This window comes from Babylonia areolata, chromosome 24, assembly GCF_041734735.1.
Source record: "Babylonia areolata isolate BAREFJ2019XMU chromosome 24, ASM4173473v1, whole genome shotgun sequence".
Lineage (NCBI taxonomy): Eukaryota > Metazoa > Mollusca > Gastropoda > Neogastropoda > Buccinidae > Babylonia > Babylonia areolata.
Window position 1 is genome coordinate 17176527 of NC_134899.1, and position 21318 is coordinate 17197844.

The following is a 21318-nucleotide window of genomic DNA, read 5'->3' on the forward strand; positions in this document are numbered from 1 at the left end:
TGTATTAAAAAGAGAACGACTGAAACTGAACGATCTGACCACAACCCCAAACACAAATGAAGCCGGTCTTAAACATTTGTTTTCAGTCCTTCCCTATCTGGCTTCACGAAGCTTTGAAGCTTTTCTAACCCTGAACTATTGATGATAATAGTATGTACACCTCCCATTTAAACAATGCTCGTGGCAGATGACATGGTCTCCTATTCCTCAACTCCCAGTCCAACACACCGCGGCCGGTCTGATTTCGAACTGGGCGAAATCGAGTGACAACTCAAGAGGCGAGGCGGTCGGTGTCTTCCCGCTGCTCAGCATGCTGTCAGCTCGACACACCGGATATTCTTTGACTGCGATTTGATCGAGCCATACCTGCACGAAAGTGGATCATCACAAGTCACGGGGGACGTTGTTCGTTTTAGTTTGTACTTTCATTATCAGTTGTTTCTCTTGTAAAATTCTTGACTTCTTTTTTTTAAATCTTTTTCGAACTTCATTAAAGTGATTTTCTATAATTGTATTTCTATTTATTTCAAATATCTTTCCCCCCCTCCATCTAACCTGCCCCCCCCCCCAGCCCCCCCATCCTTCCCCCTCCCAACCCGCCATTCAATTCCTCCTCCTCTCTTACATTTTATACGATAACATTTAAATGTCAAAATGATTGCTTTAACAGGATGTCTACAATTGCCAGTACATGACGGGCGCATTATATAACCTAGTGGTTAAAGCGTTGGACTTTCAATCTGAGGGTCCCGGGTTCGGATCTAGGTAACGGCGCCTGGTGGGTGAAAGGTGGAGATTTTTCCGATCTTCCAGGTCAACATGATTATGTGCAGACCTGCTTGTGCCTGAACCCCCTTCGTGTGTATACGCACGCAGAAGAGCAAACACGCATGTTAAAGATCCTATTAATCCATGTCAGCGTACGGTGGGTTATGGAAACAAGAACATATCCACACCCAAAACGGAGTATGGCTGCCTTCATTAGGAGTAAACAAACAAAACGGTCATACACGTATAAGATTATATGTCTTTGTAAAGTGTGTAAGTGTGCGTAACTAAAGCCTGATGGATTGATACAGGAAACAAATCATGAGCGCCCCGCAATGGCAGCCGTCAGTCGGCTCCAGCCAGGTAGGCAGTCTGTTGTGCGAATGATTCCGTGTTTGTATAGAGCATATAGCTTGGTCTCCGACCGAGAATAGGCGCTAGATGAGTCATCCTCATCATTACTAATAACATTGCATTTGTGACTGGACATAAACAATACCCCCCCCCCCACCACCCCCCACCCCACCCCAAGTAGGCAGCCTGTTGTGTAATTACAATGACTCCGTGTTTGTAAAGCGTATAGAGCTTGAGGTCTTCGCCCGAGGACAGGCGCTATATAAGTATCCACATCATTCCAAATAATCGTGCATGTGTGACTGGACTTCCGTGTTAGTAAAGCGCAGACAGCTTGGTCTCCGACCGAGGATAGGCGCTATAAAAGTATACACATCATTCCTAATAATCATGCATGTGTGACCGAACATAAACAGCCCCCCCCCCAGCTCCCTCCCCCCCCCCCCCCCCCGCTCCCCCCAATTCCCCCAGCCCCACCCCCCAGCCTCTCACTCAACACTCGGGCCTGATTCTGAGCTGGGCAAACTTGAGGGAGTAAGATGTGGCGCGCCAGGCCTTCCAGATGACGCCGTCCTTGGCAGGGGCCCGACTGGAGTTGTAGTAGCGGCCACAGAGGTTGGCCTGGGAGCAGGCCTGGTACCACCAGGCCCCGTGCATCTTCTCCGCGCAGTTCTTCCTGCCGCTACTGTCGTGATCCCTGTCCATGGTGGAGAAAGGGCTGCCCGCCACACCGGACATGCTGTCGTCTGTGGAGACAGACAAAGGTAGGGGGCATGGGGGCGGTGGGGGGGGGGGGAGTCGTCTGTGAGTATCAGTATCAGCAACTCAAGGAGGCGTCACTGCGTTCGGACAAATCCATATACGCTACACCACATCCGGTAAGCAGATGCCTGACCAGCAGCGTAACCCAACGCGCTAAGTCAGGCCTTGGGATGTGTGTGTGTGTGTGTGTGTGTGTGTGTGTGTGTGTGTGTGTGTGTGTGTGTAGGGAAAGTGAAAATAAGAGAGAGGGGGGAAAGTTTGTGTTCGCTAGCATGACTACTCCCGCTGGTGCGCTGCTGTGCACAATTGGTCAATTAGTTAGTTGGTTGGTTGGTTAGCTGGTTAACTGGTTAGTTGATTTATTTGTTAGCTTGGTACCGAGTTAGCTGGTACGTTACGTAGTAAACACACATACATACACACACACATTCAACACAACGCAACACAACACACACACACACACACACACACACACACACACACACACACACACACACACACCACACAACACTACATTTCTTAGTAGTTATCTACCTTTTCTGTATTATCCTGACTTCTCTTTCCCCTTTCCCCACCACACTCCACTTTTTTATCGTCTAATATCACTAATAGTGAAAAGACGCTAACCTAAAGAACGAACACCACACAACACCACACCGCAACACAACACACACACACGCGCGCGCGTGGGCGTGCGCGCGCGCACGCACACACACACACACATATACACTCACCCACCTACCACCCAAACAACACAATACAACACACACACACACACACACACACACACACACACACGCATATGGACTCGAACCACTGACTTGCAGTGCCGTGCTCGAACTGCAAGTAGAGGGGGTAGTTGTGGGTGACGGGGCCCACGAAGAAGTTGGTGTACACGGCCTCTCTGCTGTTGCCCTCCCAGTCCCCAAGGTCCACGTGCAGTCTGTAGCTGGCCGTGTTGGTGATGTGGTGCAGCGCCTCCAGACCTGGACAGGGTTTTTTTTGGGGGGGGAGGGGTAGGTGGGAGGATGTTGGGGGTTGGTGTGTGTGAGGGACGGGGGGGGGGGAGCGTGAGGGCGGACATTGTGGTTGATGGGGGAGGGACATTGGGAGTTGTTAGGGATGGACATTGGGTTTGTTTTTGAGAGGAGCAGTTGAAGGTGTCTGGGGGCAGTAGGGTTGGTAGGGAAGGGACATTGGGGTTGGTGTGGGGGAGGACACTGGGGGTTGATGTGTGTGTGTGTGTGGGGGGGGGGGACATTGCTGTAGTTAGGGAGGACATTGGGGTTGTTGTTTTTTTGGGGGGGAGCAGTAGGGGTGCTGGGTGCATGAAGGGAGTGGGGGGGGGGGGGGCGGGGCAGTGGGGAAGGAACATTAGGGTTGTTGGGGGAGGGACATTAGGGTTGATGGAGGGGGTGGGGGCATACGGTTGGTGGGGAAGGAACGTTGGGGTTGTTGGGGGAGGGACATTATAATTGTTGGGGTTATGGGGCGGGGCAGTAGGGTTGGTGGGGAGGGCATTGGGGATTGGCGCGGGTTGGGGATAGGGGATGGGGGCATTGAAGGTAGATGGAGGTAGGGGGGGACATTTGGGGTTGGTAGGGGGGACATTTGGGGTTGGTAGGGGGGGGACATTTGGGGTTGGAAGGGGGAGGACATTAGGGGTTGGAAGGGGGAGGACATTTGGGGTTGGTAGGGGCAGGACATTTGGGGTTGGTAGGGGCAGGACATTTGGGGTTGGTACGGGGGGGGACATTTGGGGTTGGTAGGGGGGAACATTTGGGGTTGGTAGGGGCAGGACATTTGGGGTTGGTAGGGGGGGGGACATTTGGGGTTGGTAGGGGCAGGACATTTGGGGTTGGTAGGGGGGGACATTTGGGGTTGGTAGGGGGGGGGACATTTGGGGTTGGTAGGGGGGACATTTGGGGTTGGTAGGGGGGGACATTTGGGGTTGGTAGGGGGGACATTTGGGGTTGGTAGGGGGGGACATTTGGGGTTGGTAGGGGCAGGACATTTGGGGGGGACATTTGGGGTTGGTAGTGGGGACATTTGGGGTTGGTAGGGGGGACATTTGGGGTTGGTAGGGGCAGGACATTTGGGGTTGGTAGGGGGGGACATTTGGGGTTGGTAGGGGCAGGACATTTGGGGTTGGTAGGGGGGGGGACATTTGGGGTTGGTAGGGGGAGACATTTGGGGTTGGTAGGGGCAGGACATTTGGGGTTGGTAGGGGGGACATTTGGGGTTGGTAGGGGGAGGACATTTGGGGTTGGTACGGGGGGGGACATTTAGGGTTGGTACGGGGGACATTTGGGGTTGGTAGGGGGAAGACATTTGGGGTTGGTAGGGAGGACATTTGGGGTTGGTAGGGGGGGGGACATTTGGGGTTGGTAGGGGCAGGACATTTGGGGTTGGTAGGGGGGACATTTGGGGGGGTGGACATTGGGGTTGGTGGATGGGAGGACATTGGGGGAGGGGTGGACATTGGGGTTGGTGGATGGGAGGACAATGGGGGAGGGGACATTGGGGTTGGTGGATGGGAGGACATTGGGGGGGGGACATTGGGGTTGGTGGATGGGAGGACATTGAGGGAGGGGACATTGGGGTTGGTGGATGGGAGGACATTGGGGGAGGGGACATTGGGGTTGGTGGATGGGAGGACATTGAGGGAAGGAACATTAGGGTTGTTGGGGGAGGGACATTAGGATTGATGGAGGGGGTGGGGGCATACGGTTGGTGGGGAAGGAACGTTGGGGTTGTTGGGGGAGGGACATTATAATTGTTGGGGTTATGGGGCGGGGCAGTAGGGTTGGTGGGGAGGGCATTGGGGATTGGCGCGGGTTGGGGATAGGGGATGGGGGCATTGAAGGTAGATGGAGGTAGGGGGGGACATTTGGGGTTGGTAGGGGGGACATTTGGGGTTGGTAGGGGGGACATTTGGGGTTGGTAGGGGGGACATTTGGGGTTGGAAGGGGGAGGACATTTGGGGTTGGAAGGGGGGACATTTGGGGTTGGAAGGGGGAGGACATTTGGGGTTGGTAGGGGCAGGACATTTGGGGTTGGTACGGGGGGGGGGGACATTTGGGGTTGGTAGGGGGGAACATTTGGGGTTGGTAGGGGCAGGACATTTGGGGTTGGTAGGGGGGGGGACATTTGGGGTTGGTAGGGGCAGGACATTTGGGGTTGGTAGGGGGGGACATTTGGGGTTGGTAGGGGGGGGACATTTGGGGTTGGTAGGGGGGGGGAGACATTTGGGGTTGGTAGGGGGGACATTTGGGGTTGGTAGGGGGGGGACATTTGGGGTTGGTAGGGGGGACATTTGGGGTTGGTAGGGGGGGACATTTGGGGTTGGTAGGGGGGGGACATTTGGGGTTGGTAGGGGGGACATTTGGGGTTGGTAGGGGGGGACATTTGGGGTTGGTAGGGGGGGACATTTGGGGTTGGTAGGGGCAGGACATTTGGGGTTGGTAGGGGGGGACATTTGGGGTTGGTAGGGGGGGACATTTGGGGTTGGTAGGGGGGACATTTGGGGTTGGTAGGGGGAGGACATTTGGGGTTGGTACGGGGGGGGGGACATTTGGGGTTGGTACGGGGGACATTTGGGGTTGGTAGGGGGAAGACATTTGGGGTTGGTAGGGAGGACATTTGGGGTTGGTAGGGGGGGACATTTGGGGTTGGTAGGGGGGGGGGGACATTTGGGGTTGGTAGGGGCAGGACATTTGGGGTTGGTAGAGGGGACATTTGGGGGGGTGGACATTGGGGTTGGTGGATGGGAGGACATTGGGGGAGGGGAGGGACATTGGGGTTGGTGGATGGGAGGACATTGGGGGGGGGGGTGGACATTGGGGTTGGTGGATGGGAGGACATTGGGGGAGGGGACATTGGGGTTGGTGGATGGGAGGACATTGGGGGGGGGGACATTGGGGTTGGTGGATGGGAGGACATTGAGGGAGGGGACATTGGGGTTGGTGGATGGGAGGACATTGGGGGAGGGGACATTGGGGTTGGTGGATGGGAGGACATTGAGGGAGGAGACATTGGGGTTGGTGGATGGGAGGACATTGGGGGAGGGGACATTGGGGTTGGTGAATGGGAGGACATTGGGGGGGGGACATTGGGGTTGGTGGATGGGAGGACATTTGGGGGGGGGGACATTGGGGTTGGTGGATGGGAGGACATTGGGGGGGGGTGGACATTGGGTTGGTGGATGGGAGGACATTGGGGGAGGGGACATTGGGGTTGGTGGATGGGAGGACATTGGGGGGGAGACATTGGGGTTGGTGGATGGGAGGACATTGGGGGGGACATTGGGGTTGGTGGATGGGAGGACATTGGGGGGGACATTGGGGTTGGTGGATGGGAGGACATTGGGGGAGGGGGGGACTTGGGGTTGGTGGATGGGAGGACATTGGGGGGGGGACATTGGGGTTGGTGGATGGGAGGACATTGGGGGGGGGGACATTGGGGTTGGTGGATGGGAGGACATTGGTGGGGGGGACTGGGGTTGGTGGATGGGAGGACATTGGGGGGGGGGGGACATTGGGGTTGGTGGATGGGAGGACATTGGGGGGGGGGGAACATTGAGGTTGGTGGATGGGAGGACATTTGGGGGGGGGCATTGCGGTTGGTGGATGGGAGGACATTGAGGGAGACATTGGGGGTGGGGAGGAAAGTTAGGGGATGGTTGGGGAAGGACAGTGGGGGTTAGTGGAGGTCGATGTAGGGAGGTAGTGGTCTAAGTGGAAGGAAAGGGAAGGAGGAGTGTGGAGTGTGAGAAGTAGAGAGGTGGGGGGGGTGGATGGGTGTTGGACAGATTGACAGGAGCAGAGGGGGGAGGGAGAGAGAGAGGAGAGAGATGTGAGGGCAAAGAGAGGTAAAAAAAAAAGGGAGGATGAGAGAGAGAGGGGAAGAGAGAAGAAAGAGGAGAGAGAGGGAGAGACAGACAGACAGAGACAAAACCAGATTATTCAGACAGAGACAGAGGCAGAGCGAGGGTAGAGGAGCACAGGAAGAGACAGGGAAAGATAAAGGCAGACATGAGAGAGAGAGAGAGACAGAGACAGAGAGACAGAGACAGGGACAGAGATGAAGAGACAGACAGAGACAAAGAGACAGAGAGAGATGGAGAGAACACGTCACTTACCCAGCCAGAACTCCCCCATGATGTTGCCGAAGCCATCCTGGTAGGCGAGCCAGTCTCGGTAGAAGTCAACACTGCCGTCATGGCGCCGCAGAAACACCTGACCCACACAATGGGCACAGAACCACGATGCTTCACATTCACGTCATCAAGTCATGCGGGAGGCTAACGTCTGGCGCGAACCTGAACTGCTTGGATGATTGCTGAACTGATCAGTTAGCTGGCTAGTTAGTTGCTTAGTTGCTTAGTTAATTACTTAGTTAATCAGTTTATTAGGTAGTTATTTGTTTGCTTGTTTGTCTATTTATTTACCTATTTATTCGTTTATTTCTTATGTTCTTTGTTTGTCTATTTATCTGTTTATCTATTTATTTTCCTGTCTCATGTTCCTTTTGTTGTTGTTTTAATATTCTGTTTATTTGCTTGTTTTGTTTATTTGCTTTATTCTCTCTCTCTCTCTCTCTCTCTCTCTCTCTCTCTCTCTCTAATTTTGACATACGGAGCAGAAGTTTGGGGTTTGACTGGAAATCAAGAGTGCATCGAAAGGGTGCACCTGTCTGCAATGAAGCGTCTTTTGGGTGTGAGTCAGAGAGCACCAAGACACTTGATTTACGGTGAACTTGGTCGCTATCCCCTGTGTGTGACCACCTACTCTAAGTGTATCAAATTTTGGCTTCGTGTTGTCTTTATGGATAATGACCGTTTCCCTAAGAAAGCTTATAATATGATGTTATCATTGCAAAGTCATAATTATTGTACTTGGGCTTGCTCTGTGAGAAATGTTTTGTATAAATTTGGATTTGGTGTTGTTTGGGAGGCTCAGTCAGTTGGTAGTGTCAAAATGTTTATGAGTTTAAGCAGCGTCTGGTTGATTGCTTTACTCAAGATTGGCATTCAGCTTTCCAGTCTCACGCTTTTTATGTGTATTCAATTTACAGTCAGTTCCTATCACTTAAACCTTACTTGAACAATGTCAAATGTATAAACATGCGCCGTGATTTTTCGCGGTTTAGAATTGGAATGTCCAACTTGCGCTCACACTTTTTGTAGTTCAATAATGATGGGCAAAGCAGGAATTGTCCTTTTTGTGATGACACTCCGGAAACCGAAATGCATTTTCTTTTGGTCTGCCCTAAGTACTGTTCTCTGCGTTCCCAGTTTATTCCTGCTAAATTTCACAAACATCCAAGATATCCATGTTCTTATCTTGTGCGAGTGAGAGATTGAGTGTCAGTGTATGCAAATTTGTATTCAAAGCGTTTTCATTCAAATGCTCTGGAATCGCTATCGATACCCATGTAGTTCAATGATTGTCCTAATATTCATTTCCATGTATCAGTTCTTTTTGTCCTTGTGAACTCCATTGTTATGGATCTGTGGTCGGACAGTTAGAATATTTCGACTTTCGACTCTCTCTCTCTCTCTCTCTCGTTCCCTCGCTCGCTTGCTTTGGGTGACCCTCTACTTGTTAAATACGTCAGCTTTTCAGATTTGTATCAGATGACTCAGATAGCTGAATGGACAGTGTCATCATCACTATCATTATCATCATAATGATTATTTTAAAGATGATAATCTTAGTCCTCAACAGTCATCATCACAATAACAAATATAACGGGGTTTGGGGGGAGGGGGGGCGTTATTGATTGTTCTTGCAAAAATGATAATCTACTTCTCATCCACATGATTTACGTGTAACATCATGTCAGTCCATGGCATAAATTCACAGTGTTAAACTGTGCTTGACCGAAAAGAACCGAGAAGTCTGCATTCATCATAAATCTGCCATTATTATCCTCGTCGCCATCATCATCATCATCATCATCATCGACGTCGTCATCGTTGGCATTATCATCATCATCGTCGTCTTCGTGATCATCGTAATCACCGTCATCGTCGTCGTCATCAGAATCATCACCGCCGTTCTCGTCATCATAGCTGTTGTCATTGTCCCCGTCACTATGATGATAATCATCATCGGTGGCGTCAGTATCATAAACATTGTCATTGTCGTCGTCATTTTCATCATCATCGCCTGGTCGTCATCATTCTTCCTGATCATCGTCGTCGTTTTCCTGACAGACGGAAGAACCATCCAGTTGTCCTGACAGACAGACGCACCATCCAGTTGTCCTGACAGACGACGGTGAGGGGACCGTGCCGTGGCACCATCAGCACCTGTTCCCCGTTAGGACTCTGGCACCTGACAGTGGTGTCTGTGGATCAGGCAACACACCTGTCATTATACTTGGTTTGTTTTGATTTTTACACCTGTTACTACTTTGTCACAACACCTGTCACAACGATTCATTACACTTGTTACTACACCAAGCAACACACTTGTCATTAAACGTGCTTTGCGTTGATTTGTGTGTGTGTGTGTGTGTGTATGTGTGTGTGTGTGTTACTACGTTGCTTTACATCTGTCACGACATATTCTTTACACTTGTCACTACACTTTTTCTGTTACACCTGTTACTATTTTATTTTTTTACCTGTCACCACAGTATTTTTTATGCCTGTCATTACACCTCTTTACGACTGGCACTGCACTTCACTACACCTGTCACAACGTTACTTTACACCTATCCCCGCAGTTCTTTTCACTTGTCACAACACTACGCGCTTCTCCAACACACACACACACACACACACACACACACACACACACACACACATCTCACCTGCCTCACGTCTGACGAACGTCACCGCTCCGTGCATCGTCGACCTCTGGCTGTCGGAGGTCGTGACCTCAATGTAACCTTGACACAGAGGTCGTGCGAAGGTGAAGGCCAGGCACGCGCCGTCCCTGTTGCACTGCTGAGCGCAGTCCAGCACGCTCCTTGTTGAATTGTTTTTGAACAAAACGTGGTCAGTGACGGCCGCGTGCCTCACACACTTGTTGACGAACTTGTCCATGACTGTGTAGTCAGAAAACGTGGCGTGGATTGTCAGTGAACACGATACTGTCAGTAGGGCCCACAGAGGAGCCATGGTGCCTCCTCTGAAGAAGGGATGGCTTTAGCTGACTGTTTCACGGCTGGCGAATGACTGGAATGTTGTGTTATTGGTACTGTTGTTGTTGTTCTTGCTGTTTAAATGAGAGTGTATTGTATCGCCTTCTCTTGGTATCTTTTGCCCTGTCTCTTCTGCTGAAAGGTCAGACTCGATAGTTCCTGTTACTTCGAAGACCGCGAAGGAATGAAAACGTGCACCTCGCCACCCATCCCCACTTCTCCCTTCTCCATCCCAACCCTCTCCGCCAACCCACACCGCAACCCACCCGCCCCCCACACCCTCCACACACACACACACCTTAAAACTAATGGCTAAAACTACATAATGTCACTAAATCGGATGTTGGCAAGAACTGAAAAAAAGACGGAAGACGGCAAGGAAATTATGGACCTTGTACAATTACATTTAAGCTCCTGAACCTTGTGCGTTCCTCAGTTTACAATCCCGTTATTTGTTGACCACAAGTGTTTTTATATACTATTTTTAATTTGAAATGAAATGACTAAAACGCAACCATATAATCAATAATTCAACCCCGCTCCCACAAAAATTCAGAAACACAGGCACAAACAAAATCAATATCAAAACTAGGAACCAAGAATAAAGGTTCATGAAAAAAAGACTCTCTGGTAATCAAATAATGAGGCCAGGAGATGAAATTATTAACAAATAGTAAAGAGTGGTAACTTTCTCCATTCACAAGGTACACAGCTTCAAGTCAGTGCTGCTTACGCTACCGAGTCAGCTAGCACACAGGTAAATAAAAGGTACATTGGAACAAACCCAGACCACACTCACACATACTAACAAAGTAAACGAAACAAATCACACAGCACGCAACTCGCCTCGACCGCGGGAGGAGAGGGAGGGTGTTGGGGGATCAGGTGAGGGAGGTTCAAGGGGCTTAACCGGGATGGACATATCGCAGAAAACAACAAACACAGAGAGAACGTAGCACTTCATTGAACGATGGCTCCTGGGTTGTTGAAAACCATACCACCAGATTACATAGTACTTCTGATATAATCGTCATCGTCGTCGTCGTCATCGTCATATCCGACAGAAATCGTCATCGCCATATCCAACAGAATCACACACAATCAGCTCCGTTGTCGTCATTGTGATAATTAATAATAAAATACAGGCCATAACAACACAACAATCAGTTATCGAATAAAGCCCGTCAGTCCAGCTTGCAAAACGTTTGAGGAAAACGATTTTTGAAAATACCAGTAACCGTCTTCGTCAAAAAAAGATCACTAACAACAACGGTTATAATGATGTTGATTATGACGACGACGTCAATCATAATCAGCGTCATCCAAAGACAGAACAAAATAATCGTCATCATCATCAACAACAACAACAACAACATCATCATCATCATTATCATTATCACCACCACCACCACCACCACAGCTATCGCCACCACCACCTTCCAAATGAAGAGGTCCCAAACCTTAAATCACAGAAGAAAAAAAGAAAGAAAGAAGAAAAACAACTGCCACACAGAACGAGTGACAAAATGACCCGTGCGTCCCTTATTCACGCCACAAACAGCGTCCACCTTCTAAACGGGAGCACCCATACACGCTACCACCCATCATTTACACTCTGCTAAAACTCCGCAACATCTGGTCACCCAGTCCTGCTGACGTGGAAGGAAACAGTGTGTGTGCACCTGCCGTGCAGGTCGGTTATGGAACGAGTCGCACGAGTCGAAACACTCATCCTGACACCGATGCTGTCCACCGATTGTTGCAGTTCCTATCTTTGAAACCGCGAGTGAGCAGTTTCCCACAATGGCGTTGAAATGAATCGTGAATTGATGGCGGGTTTATAATGCAGAATCGACACCTCTCGATGAGTCTGTGGGTGCATGAATTTACGAATAATTATGCTGCGATGTGATTTTGCCCCCCCCCCCCCCCCCCCCCCCCCCCTTGCTTTTCTGTTTATATTTCGTGGGCGGATGGTAATGTGGGGGTCATTTGCATGATAGACACCTTTGCCTTGATTGTCATTTAAGCGTAAATTGGTGGGGACGGGAAATCTAGCCATGTTTTTGTTGTTGTTGTTGTTTTGTTGTTGTTGTTTTTTTTGTTGTTGTTGTGTTTTTTGTTGTTGTTTTTTTGTTGTTGTTGTTTTTGTTTGGTTGGGTTTTTTTGCTGCCCCATTATCTGCACCGTTTCAGTGGCATTACTCCCACGCCGCTCATTTAGATTCCCCCACACACGGTCACACCCCGGTTCGTCCGTCACAGTTCCAGTGTCGGTAGTCCGCAGGGAACCATCGATGCTAGGTCGCCAGGAGGCCACACACCAGAGGAGACCCTGCACTGCTGCTGAGTCACTTCGGTGATGTTCAGTTGTGCCTGTTCTGACTTAACTTACTTAGGACACCACCTACTAAGTCCTTGTACTAACGACAATAATGACTGAGTCGCGGAGCCAGACTGAGTGAGCGTTCCCCCCAGAGTGGAGACCGCCACCACGTCCCTCAAACAACAGCCCCCCATGAATCTGTCGACACTGAAGACATTGACAGGATTCACCCCAAGCACGGAAGTGGAGGGGTATCGAAACTTGGGTCACCATGAGAGCAGGGCATGAAAGGCCACAGACTTTGAGACTGTTTTGTTTATATTGATGATGATGGACTAAAATTTCTTTCACTTGGCTTTTTTCTTCTTTCTAAGAGTAACAGTGAATACAAACGCGCATATGAATGCACACTTCATGCGCGCGCACACACACACACACACACACAATGTATACTTTTTCTTTTTTTCTTTTCTTTTTTGTATGGTTTGTTGTTGTTTTAGTAGCGTGAATAACTATCGTGGTGTTAAAAATTGTGAGGCAGTTGAAGAGAAGGAGAGAGAAAACATTATTCATTCTGAGCATGCGATAGAATTATGAAGTTATTTCCTGGAGTCAATCTTTTAGATCAGGTGGGTATTTCTGAGAGTAGACAGAAGATCTCTGTTTACTTGAAGTGTATGACAGGAGAGGGGTGGTGGGTTCAAACTGGGGGAGAGAGAGAGTGTAGGGGGGTGACAAGGGAGGGATAGAGAAAAACATGAGACAGACAGACAAAAAGAGTGAGAGAGAGGTACGTGCAGATGCGCGGTGCTCACGTGCAAGCAGGCACAACACACGCGCGTGCATGAGTGCGCGCACCTACGCATACACACGGAGTGGCATGCGCGCGCGCACGCACACACACACACACACACACACACACACACACAGTGGGGTGTGTGTTTTTTTTATTATTTGAACGTTAATGCACTATTTGCAAATGACACATTGCACACGTAAACACACGTAAACATACTGTCTCAATCACTCAACTGCAAAGCTGGTCTGAGCTAAATTACATGTGCCCACAACCGTAAAAGCGTGTGTGTGTGTGTGTGTGCGTGCGTGTGTGTGTACGTGCATATGTACATTTGAGTACGTGTGTATGTGGGTGTGTGAGTGTGCGCGTGTGGGTGTTGCAAATACAGAAACCTAAAGCACTCCTTGAAATATGACAAACATAAAACAAGCAATTTAGGGACTCTGATAGGAGCAGGCCACAGAATTGAAAATCTCACAATGATATGCCTTTTATAGGGGAAGTTAAAAGTTGAGATTCGGACCTGTCAACTGAAACCATTTGCTTTTTGTTAGATAAAAATGAAGACATGAGCTCCCACGTGTTGTGAGATAACCAACATACTTTTAGGTTTCCCAGAAGACGAGTGTGATCAGTGGCATGTAATGCCTTTGTAAGGTCAGGAAAAAAAAAAACATGTAATTTTATTATTGTTGATACGTGTGAACCTTTGATTAACTGGATTAATTAGCACTGTAAGGCAGGGGTAGTTAGGTCTAAACTCTGACTGATAAAGACGAAATAAACTGAAATGATTGATGACATGTTTCTTTAGATGCTTTTCTGTCAGTTTTGACAATGGATAAATTACAAACTGGTCAATAATTTAAAAGTTTTGAACGGTCATTATTCTTAGAAAAATGTGTATGACTTTTTAAATTTTAAATGAGACTGGGACTTGGATTTTAGATATACATGTACATGAGGTCAGAATGTATGCGTTCAGCGTTAACAGGAGTAGATAATTTAAAGATTTTCCAATCGGTGTTATCAAGAAATCTTGTTCCTTTTGCTTTCATACAAATAAAAGCATTCTACACTTCATGTACACACACAGGGTGTTTCTTCGTGAATATATGACATATTAAGAATCAGTTTACTTGATTTTATTGTAGGTCTTGCGACATCATAAAAGTGACTATTTTGATTTTCAACAGAAGCATCCTTAAGTGAGACATTCCGTATGTTGATAGTTTGGTTAGTCAGCTGATCGATAGTGTTTCATATCAATCAGGTATCGGCTTTTGATGAAAAGTTATTGACAAGGTTTAATCTTGGCTGAGCATTACCCGATCGCTGTCTGGGAAACTTAAGTCCTGCTGCAGAGCTACTGTCATGGCATATTCAGTGAAAATGGGTATAAATCAGCACACAGACACACACAAAAAATTCTAAGGCTACTTTTTTGTCGAAAGTATGCAAAATGTATGCTTTTTTTGTGAGGAAATTTGCCGAACTCTCCACTGAAGGACAAAGCAACATAAACAAGCATAAAAAAGAGAGAGAAAACGAATAAAAATAACCAAACTAAAAAAAAAATCCATTGTGTCAAGACCATACAAATTATGGGAATAAAGTGTGCTAGAATCAAAGTCCCACTGCCCCTTCCTCACCTCTCTGCTTTTTCCCTCGACTTTTCTATCTTTCCCACGCCCTCTTACTTGGCCACGCCCTCCACGAAGTCTTTCAGCATTTTACTATCTGTGTGAAACTCGGTGTTATCAAATCAATGTCTGTGTTATAATCTGGTCATCAAAAGAGCTTCCCCTGGTCTGAAACACGACATGGGCTGCTCGACATCGCTTGCTTTGTGTGAGCCAGTTCGCTTGGGCTGACGGTTGGTCAACGGGCTGAGCCACACATCACGCCATATACCTATTCAAGGACTGTGTTCCTGTTTGTTCATGATAGACATTTGGGTTCGTCTGGGTTTGACAACAGTTATGACGTTATTTGTATTACTGGCTGAAGAAAAATTCAGTAAGCCCAATGAACCCGTCATGAATGCAATGCTAAATTAATTAAACCACTGGATTTGATCTTTTGTGTTTTGAATTCGTCCCGTGTTCCTCTTGCCAGCACCATGCCTCTGGAATCAGTCTCGTTCTCTATGTGTTGTGTTATCCATAGCTGGGAGGGTAGTCGTTTTTATGTGCTTTGTTTCATTTTTTTTTTTAATATTGCAGACATTGAAAACATTGTGACACTAGATTTCAATCGCTTCACAGGGTTATAAATCTGAAATACAGCAAAAAGACGAGAATTTATCAAGCAAAAAAACACACACAAAAACAAATCGTCGTGAAAATGTGGCAAACTTCTACAGACAATGCAAGCCATAGATAAGCTTATCGGCCCATTCCTCTAGGCCTCAGTGATGGTGGTCACCTCACAGTATTCTTCTCCTCGACCACCACCCAGCTCCTCTCCCTTCTCACCTCCTTTTCCCTCCCCATCTCTTTCTCCCTTCCCCTCCTCCTCGTCATGTGACATCAGGCTGCTCTCAGATCCTCCCTCTCGTACGGCGTGCGCTCCCCCCCAGGCCCGTATGATGCGGCGCACCAGCATCGCCATGATCCAGCCTGTGCCGATGATGATGGCAATGCATACAAGAGCTGCCAAGACATACCCTACAATGGTAAGACCAACGGCTGTGGGCTTGGACAGCGGGCTAGTGGTTGCTAACTGCATGGCTTCGGCCATTAGGGATTCTGATCGGTCAATCTGACAATTCAATCGATTTTTAACCTAACGGTGAATGGTGGAAAACTTATGTTAGATATCAACAAACGCGAACCTTTCGTCTAATACCCTTGATGGTAAGTTCTTAACTGTTCAACGGTTGCTAGATATTGTCACTGGAAGTCCACATTCATCTAATGTCCTTGATGGTAAGTGCTGAACAGATCAACGGTTGTCAGATGGTGTCACTGGATGTCCACACTCATCCAATACACTGGATGGTAAGTGCTGAACAGATCGATGGTAAGTGCTGAACAGATCAACGGTTGTCAGATGGTGTCACTGGATGTCCACACTCATCCAAAACACTGGATGGTAAGTGCTGAACAGATCAACGGTTGTCAGATGGTGTCACTGGATGTCCACACTCATCCAAAACACTGGATGGTAAGTGCTGAACAGATCGATGGTAAGTGCTGAACAGATCAACGGTTGTCAGATGTTCCTTGGCAGGACCAGTGTCACACGTGGATGAAGACTGCCCTGTGAAGAAGAAGCAGATGTAATTGAAACAGGTGGAAATGTTCACCTTTTTTCCCGGAAACACATGTTGACAGACAGCCATATTTTTTTTTTATACTAACGTCTTTTCTAGACATTGTTGTGAATGGCGGACTTTGTAAAGACAAAACACAACAAAAACAATACCGCTTAAGATATTATGAACACTTGAACATGTCACCTTCTAAGGCTACCTTTTTTGTCGAAAGTATGCAACATGTATGCTTTTTTTTCTGCGAGGAAATTTGCCGAACTCTCCACTGAAGGACAAAGCAACATAAACAAGCACAAAAAAGAGAGAGAAAACGAATAAAAATAACCAAACTAAAAAAAATCAATAGTGTCAAGACCATACAAATTATGGGAATAAAGTGTGCTAGAATCAAAGTCCCACTGCCCCTTCCTCACCTCTCTGCTTTTTCCCTCGACTTTTCTTTCCCACGCCCTCTTACTTGGCCACGCCCTCCACGAAGTCTTTCCCACGCCCTCTTACTTGGCCACGCCCTCCACGAAGCGAACTGGTAAACTGATAACTAATATCAATAAAGTAAGGCGTTTGTCCATCATTTTAGTCCCTTCATTCCCGCCATTTTACTTCCTTCCAGTGAGTACAACTACTTGAAAGGTGTAGGAAAGTAAAGTTTTTCTTTGAAGTGTACATTTTCTGTTTCCTTTTTCAGCGTGTGTCGTTTCCCTCTACCACAATCTGACAACACTTCAAAACAAATCACTGATGTGCACACAGCAGCCTTATAGTACATATCACATGTGCATGATATAGATACAGCGCTGAGCTATTCATCAGACACACTAAGTGTCGGCCATCTTGTCGAACATGGTCGAGCAGCCATCAGTTTCACCGTTCTGCTTAGAACCACACAGAAAGAATTTTTTTTTTTGTGAGTGCGCGCGCGTGCGCGAGTGTTCACATGCGTGCGTGTGACTGTGAAGGTGTGTCGATGTGTGTGCATGTGGGTGAGTCAACAAGTGCGTGCATCAGTGTGTGTGTGTGTGTGTGTGTGTGTGTGTGGCCACTTTGTCATTCTTGAATGTCACTGGGTCAAATTAGGTCAAAGTAAAGATATATGTATGTATGTATGTATGTATATATATATATATATATATATATATATATATATATATATATATATATATATATATGTATGTATGCATTCAGACGCGTTGGGTTGTGCTGCTGCCCGGGCATCTGAATCGCGGACGTGGTGTGGCATGTATGGATTTGTCCGAGCGCGTTGGCGCCTCCTTGAGAGAGTGAAACTGAAACTGGTTTCAATCAAATAGCCAAAACCACTGTACTAAATGAAGTCCTTTTTGTGCATGTCTTGATGATGTTGTTTAACACGTGTTGTTATTACTGTGATGCATCACTCCATATATATTGTTGGCTGTTGTCACTTTCATATTTTTTATTAGTATATTTATTTATTTATTTTCTACATGCACAGGAGTAACATCAGCGGTTGCGTGTGCATGATAAATATGCAATACTCCGCGGGTTTACAAAAGTGTTAATATAGAGCAAAATACCAATGTACAAACATATAGAAATGTATACATTTTTTTATGCTAAAAGTACAGTTGTACCGATAACCAAAAATCTAAGGACATCAGGTTTGGATGGACGCGTACAGGGAGGACAGGTTGGTGTTATGAAATCAGCTCAGATGTTTTGATCTGGTCACGTAGTGCACGTTTTTGTGCGAGTGTGTGTGTGTGTGTGTGTGTGTGTGTGTGTTTGCTGTTGTTGTTGTTGTTGTTGTTTTGAGTGTGTGTGTGTGTGTGTGTGTGTGAGTTTGTTTTGTTTTGTTTTGTTCTCCCGCACAAGCATGATTTTTCCCCCTGCTGTCTACGGGGCGGGGAGGGTGAAGGGGAGGGGGGAAGGGGGCCTGGGGGGGAGGGAGGGGGTGCAGTACAATGCCGGTGCGGAAGGTTGGGGAGGGTTGTGGCCCTTGGTTGAAATCTATGCGAAGACCACATTTTCCGTTTTGGTTTGCTTTTCGGTGTTGTCTTTTTAGGTATATAATTGAAAAAAGAAATGGAAGCTGTATTGCTACTTTGTGTGTGTTGTTTTTAGTGTGTGTGTTGCTTTTTCTTCCTCTTGCAATATTTATGTCCCCAGAGAAAGTTACATGGGGTTACTTCAGTTCATGTGTTCTATGACTTCTACATGTTTACGTAAGTAACCGTGTATCGGTGAACTGATTTATACATGTATATTTTACTAATCCATGACAGTACTTGTGTTTTCATGTGCTAAATGCCCAGCGAAACCCATCCGCAGAAGAATGTTTTGTCACTTTCAATATATTTTCTTTTTCTTTTTTCAAGTTACGTACATTTCACACTTTATTTTTGATAATATTCATTTTTGTCAAACTTATGCTTTACGTCATGATAAACATAAACACGGCATGTCTGAAAAATACACAATGAAAATAAGGAGCATTAGTTTTATACCAGACAAGCAAACTAGTAATGTGTAGCTTTACAATATCATCTCTCAACTGCCAAGGTCTAGGTAATTTCCAAAAAAGAAGAGATGTATTTCAACATTTAAGACAGAAAAACTGTTCAGTGTATTTCCTACAGGATACCCACTTCACTAAGACATTAGAGCAACAGATTAGAACTGAATGGGGTTATGAATGTGTATTTTCCTCAAATAACAGCAGATCGAGAGGAGTGGCTATATTACTGAACAATAATTTTGATTTCAAAATTAAAAAGACAATAAGGGATAAAAAAAAAAAAAAAAGGAAACTACATTATACTGGTGTTAAATACAATGGGTAGACATATAGTGCTCGTAAATATTTATGGTCCAAACAAAGACGAACCTGATTTTTTCGAAGAAATTAAAGAAAAGATTGTAGCGCTAGATGTCTTGGATGTGATCATTGCAGGAGATTGGAACCTTGTATTAAATCCAAGTCTCGATTATTATAATTATAAACACATTAACAATGCCAAAGCTAGAGAAGTAGTATTTGAAATGATTTCCCATTTAGAACTGGTAGATGTTTGGAGAGAGCTAAATCCAGAAGTTCTCCGATATAGTTGGAGGAGAACAAACCCATTCCAGCAAAGTAGACTTGATTTCTTTTTAGTCTCAGATACACTGATTACTTATGTTACCAATGTAGATATTGTTTATGGATGTAGAAGTGACCATTCCTTGATATTGACTGAACTCACCTTTAAGACTGAGGAGAAAATTAAAACCTTGTGGAAATTTAACTCTTCATTACTCAAAGATCATGCATACGTAAAACTTATAAATGAAACTATTGAAGAAATCAAAGGTCAATATGCAGTATTTCCATATGCAAGAGATAACCTGAACCAGATACCTAATGACAAGATTCAGTTCATGATATCAGACCAACTGTTTTTAGATACGCTTCTTATGGAAATCAGAGCAAAGTCAATTACATATAGCATACATAGGACAAGGGAATCAAAACAGCATGAACAAAAATTAGAAAACGAAATACAAAATTTAGAGAGAAAGTCACCCTTAAACGAAGGTGATCTAATACTGCTAAATGAGAAAAAATTACATCTAGCTGAATTTAGGAAAACAAAAATGGAAGGAATAATTTTAAGGTCTAAGGCAAGATGGGCATCTCAAGGGGAAAAAATAGATAAATATTTTTGTTCTTTGGAGAAAAGGCACTTTGTAAGCAAACAGATGTTGAAACTGGTGACAGAAGACGGTAGAGTTTTATCGGATAGAGAAGAAATGTTAGAAGAAACAAAGACGTTTTACGAGGAACTTTATAAAAATAGAAATTGTAGAATGATAGATATCGATCTTTACACAAAAGTACCAACATTGAATAAAGACGAACCTGACGAATTAGAGGGACTGATAAGTAAAGAAGAAGCTTCGCAAGCATTAAAAAACATGCAAAACGACAAAAGCCCAGGAACTGACGGAATGACTGTTAATTTTTTTAAGTTCTTTTGGAGACAGCTAGGAGATTTTGTAATTCGATCACTAAATGAGGGCTTTACTAAAGGGGAAATGTCTATCACACAAAAAGAAGGACTTGTAATATGTTTACCGAAGGGGGATAAACCTAGGGAATACTTAACAAATTGGCGACCAATTTCTCTCCTTAATGTCACTTATAAAATTGGGTCAACTTGTATTGCAAACCGGATGAAAACAGTATTACCAAAACTTATTCACGAGGACCAGACAGGGTTTATAGCAGGACGGTACATAGGAGACAATATACGAACATTGTACGACATGATAAACTACCTAGAAAAAAGAAATCTGCCTGGTCTTTTAGTCTCCATAGACTTTGAGAAAGCCTTTGACTCTGTCAATTGGAATTATATTCAAAATGTTCTGAAAGCGTTTGGTTTTGGAAAGGATATTAGTCAATGGATACATACCTTTTATAATAATATCAAAGCCTATGTGATAGTTAACGGAAAAAGGTCTCGAAGCTTCCCCATAGGCAGAGGGTGTAGACAAGGGGATCCACTATCACCATATTTATTTGTATTGTGTGCAGAGATACTAGCGTGTAAAATTCGGGAAGATGAAGAAATTAAAGGGATACAGATTTCAGACGTAGAATTCAAAATAAGCCAGTTTGCAGATGACACTTCATTCACGCTTGACGGAGATAGAAAATCTTACAATAAGTTATTTGATACATTAAATTCTTTTGAAGAAATTTCAGGTTTAAAATTAAATATTGAAAAAACAGTTAATGTATGGTTAGGTAGAAATAAGAATTCAAATGTAAAGTATTTAACAGAAAAACGTATGAATTGGAATCCTAAGAAATTTAAAATCCTTGGCATTTGGTTTATGAATGATCTATCACACTTGA

At 45.8% G+C, this 21318-nt stretch overlaps 1 protein-coding gene across 3 annotated transcripts in view; it reads right to left on the reverse strand.

Annotated features, from left to right (window-relative positions):
* Nucleotides 1–21318, reverse strand: part of LOC143298511 (ficolin-1-like) — a 30114-nt gene that overhangs the window by 77 nt on the left and 8719 nt on the right. Inside the window, exons 2-7 of one of the 3 annotated variants that reach the window (XM_076611353.1) lie at nucleotides 9706–10170; nucleotides 9114–9237; nucleotides 7025–7121; nucleotides 2706–2870; nucleotides 1615–1868; nucleotides 1–366 (exon numbers count right to left, since the gene is read on the reverse strand). The exon at nucleotides 1–366 is cut by the window's left edge and continues 77 nt beyond it. In XM_076611353.1, coding sequence (XP_076467468.1) covers nucleotides 306–366; nucleotides 1615–1868; nucleotides 2706–2870; nucleotides 7025–7121; nucleotides 9114–9237; nucleotides 9706–10015 — 1011 coding nt within the window. In that variant the 5' untranslated portion in view covers nucleotides 10016–10170 and the 3' untranslated portion in view covers nucleotides 1–305. Of the gene's footprint in view, nucleotides 367–1614; nucleotides 1869–2705; nucleotides 2871–7024; nucleotides 7122–9113; nucleotides 9238–9705; nucleotides 10198–21318 lie in introns of all 3 variants that reach the window. The other 2 variants (XM_076611354.1, XM_076611352.1) reach the window with 2 other exon arrangements.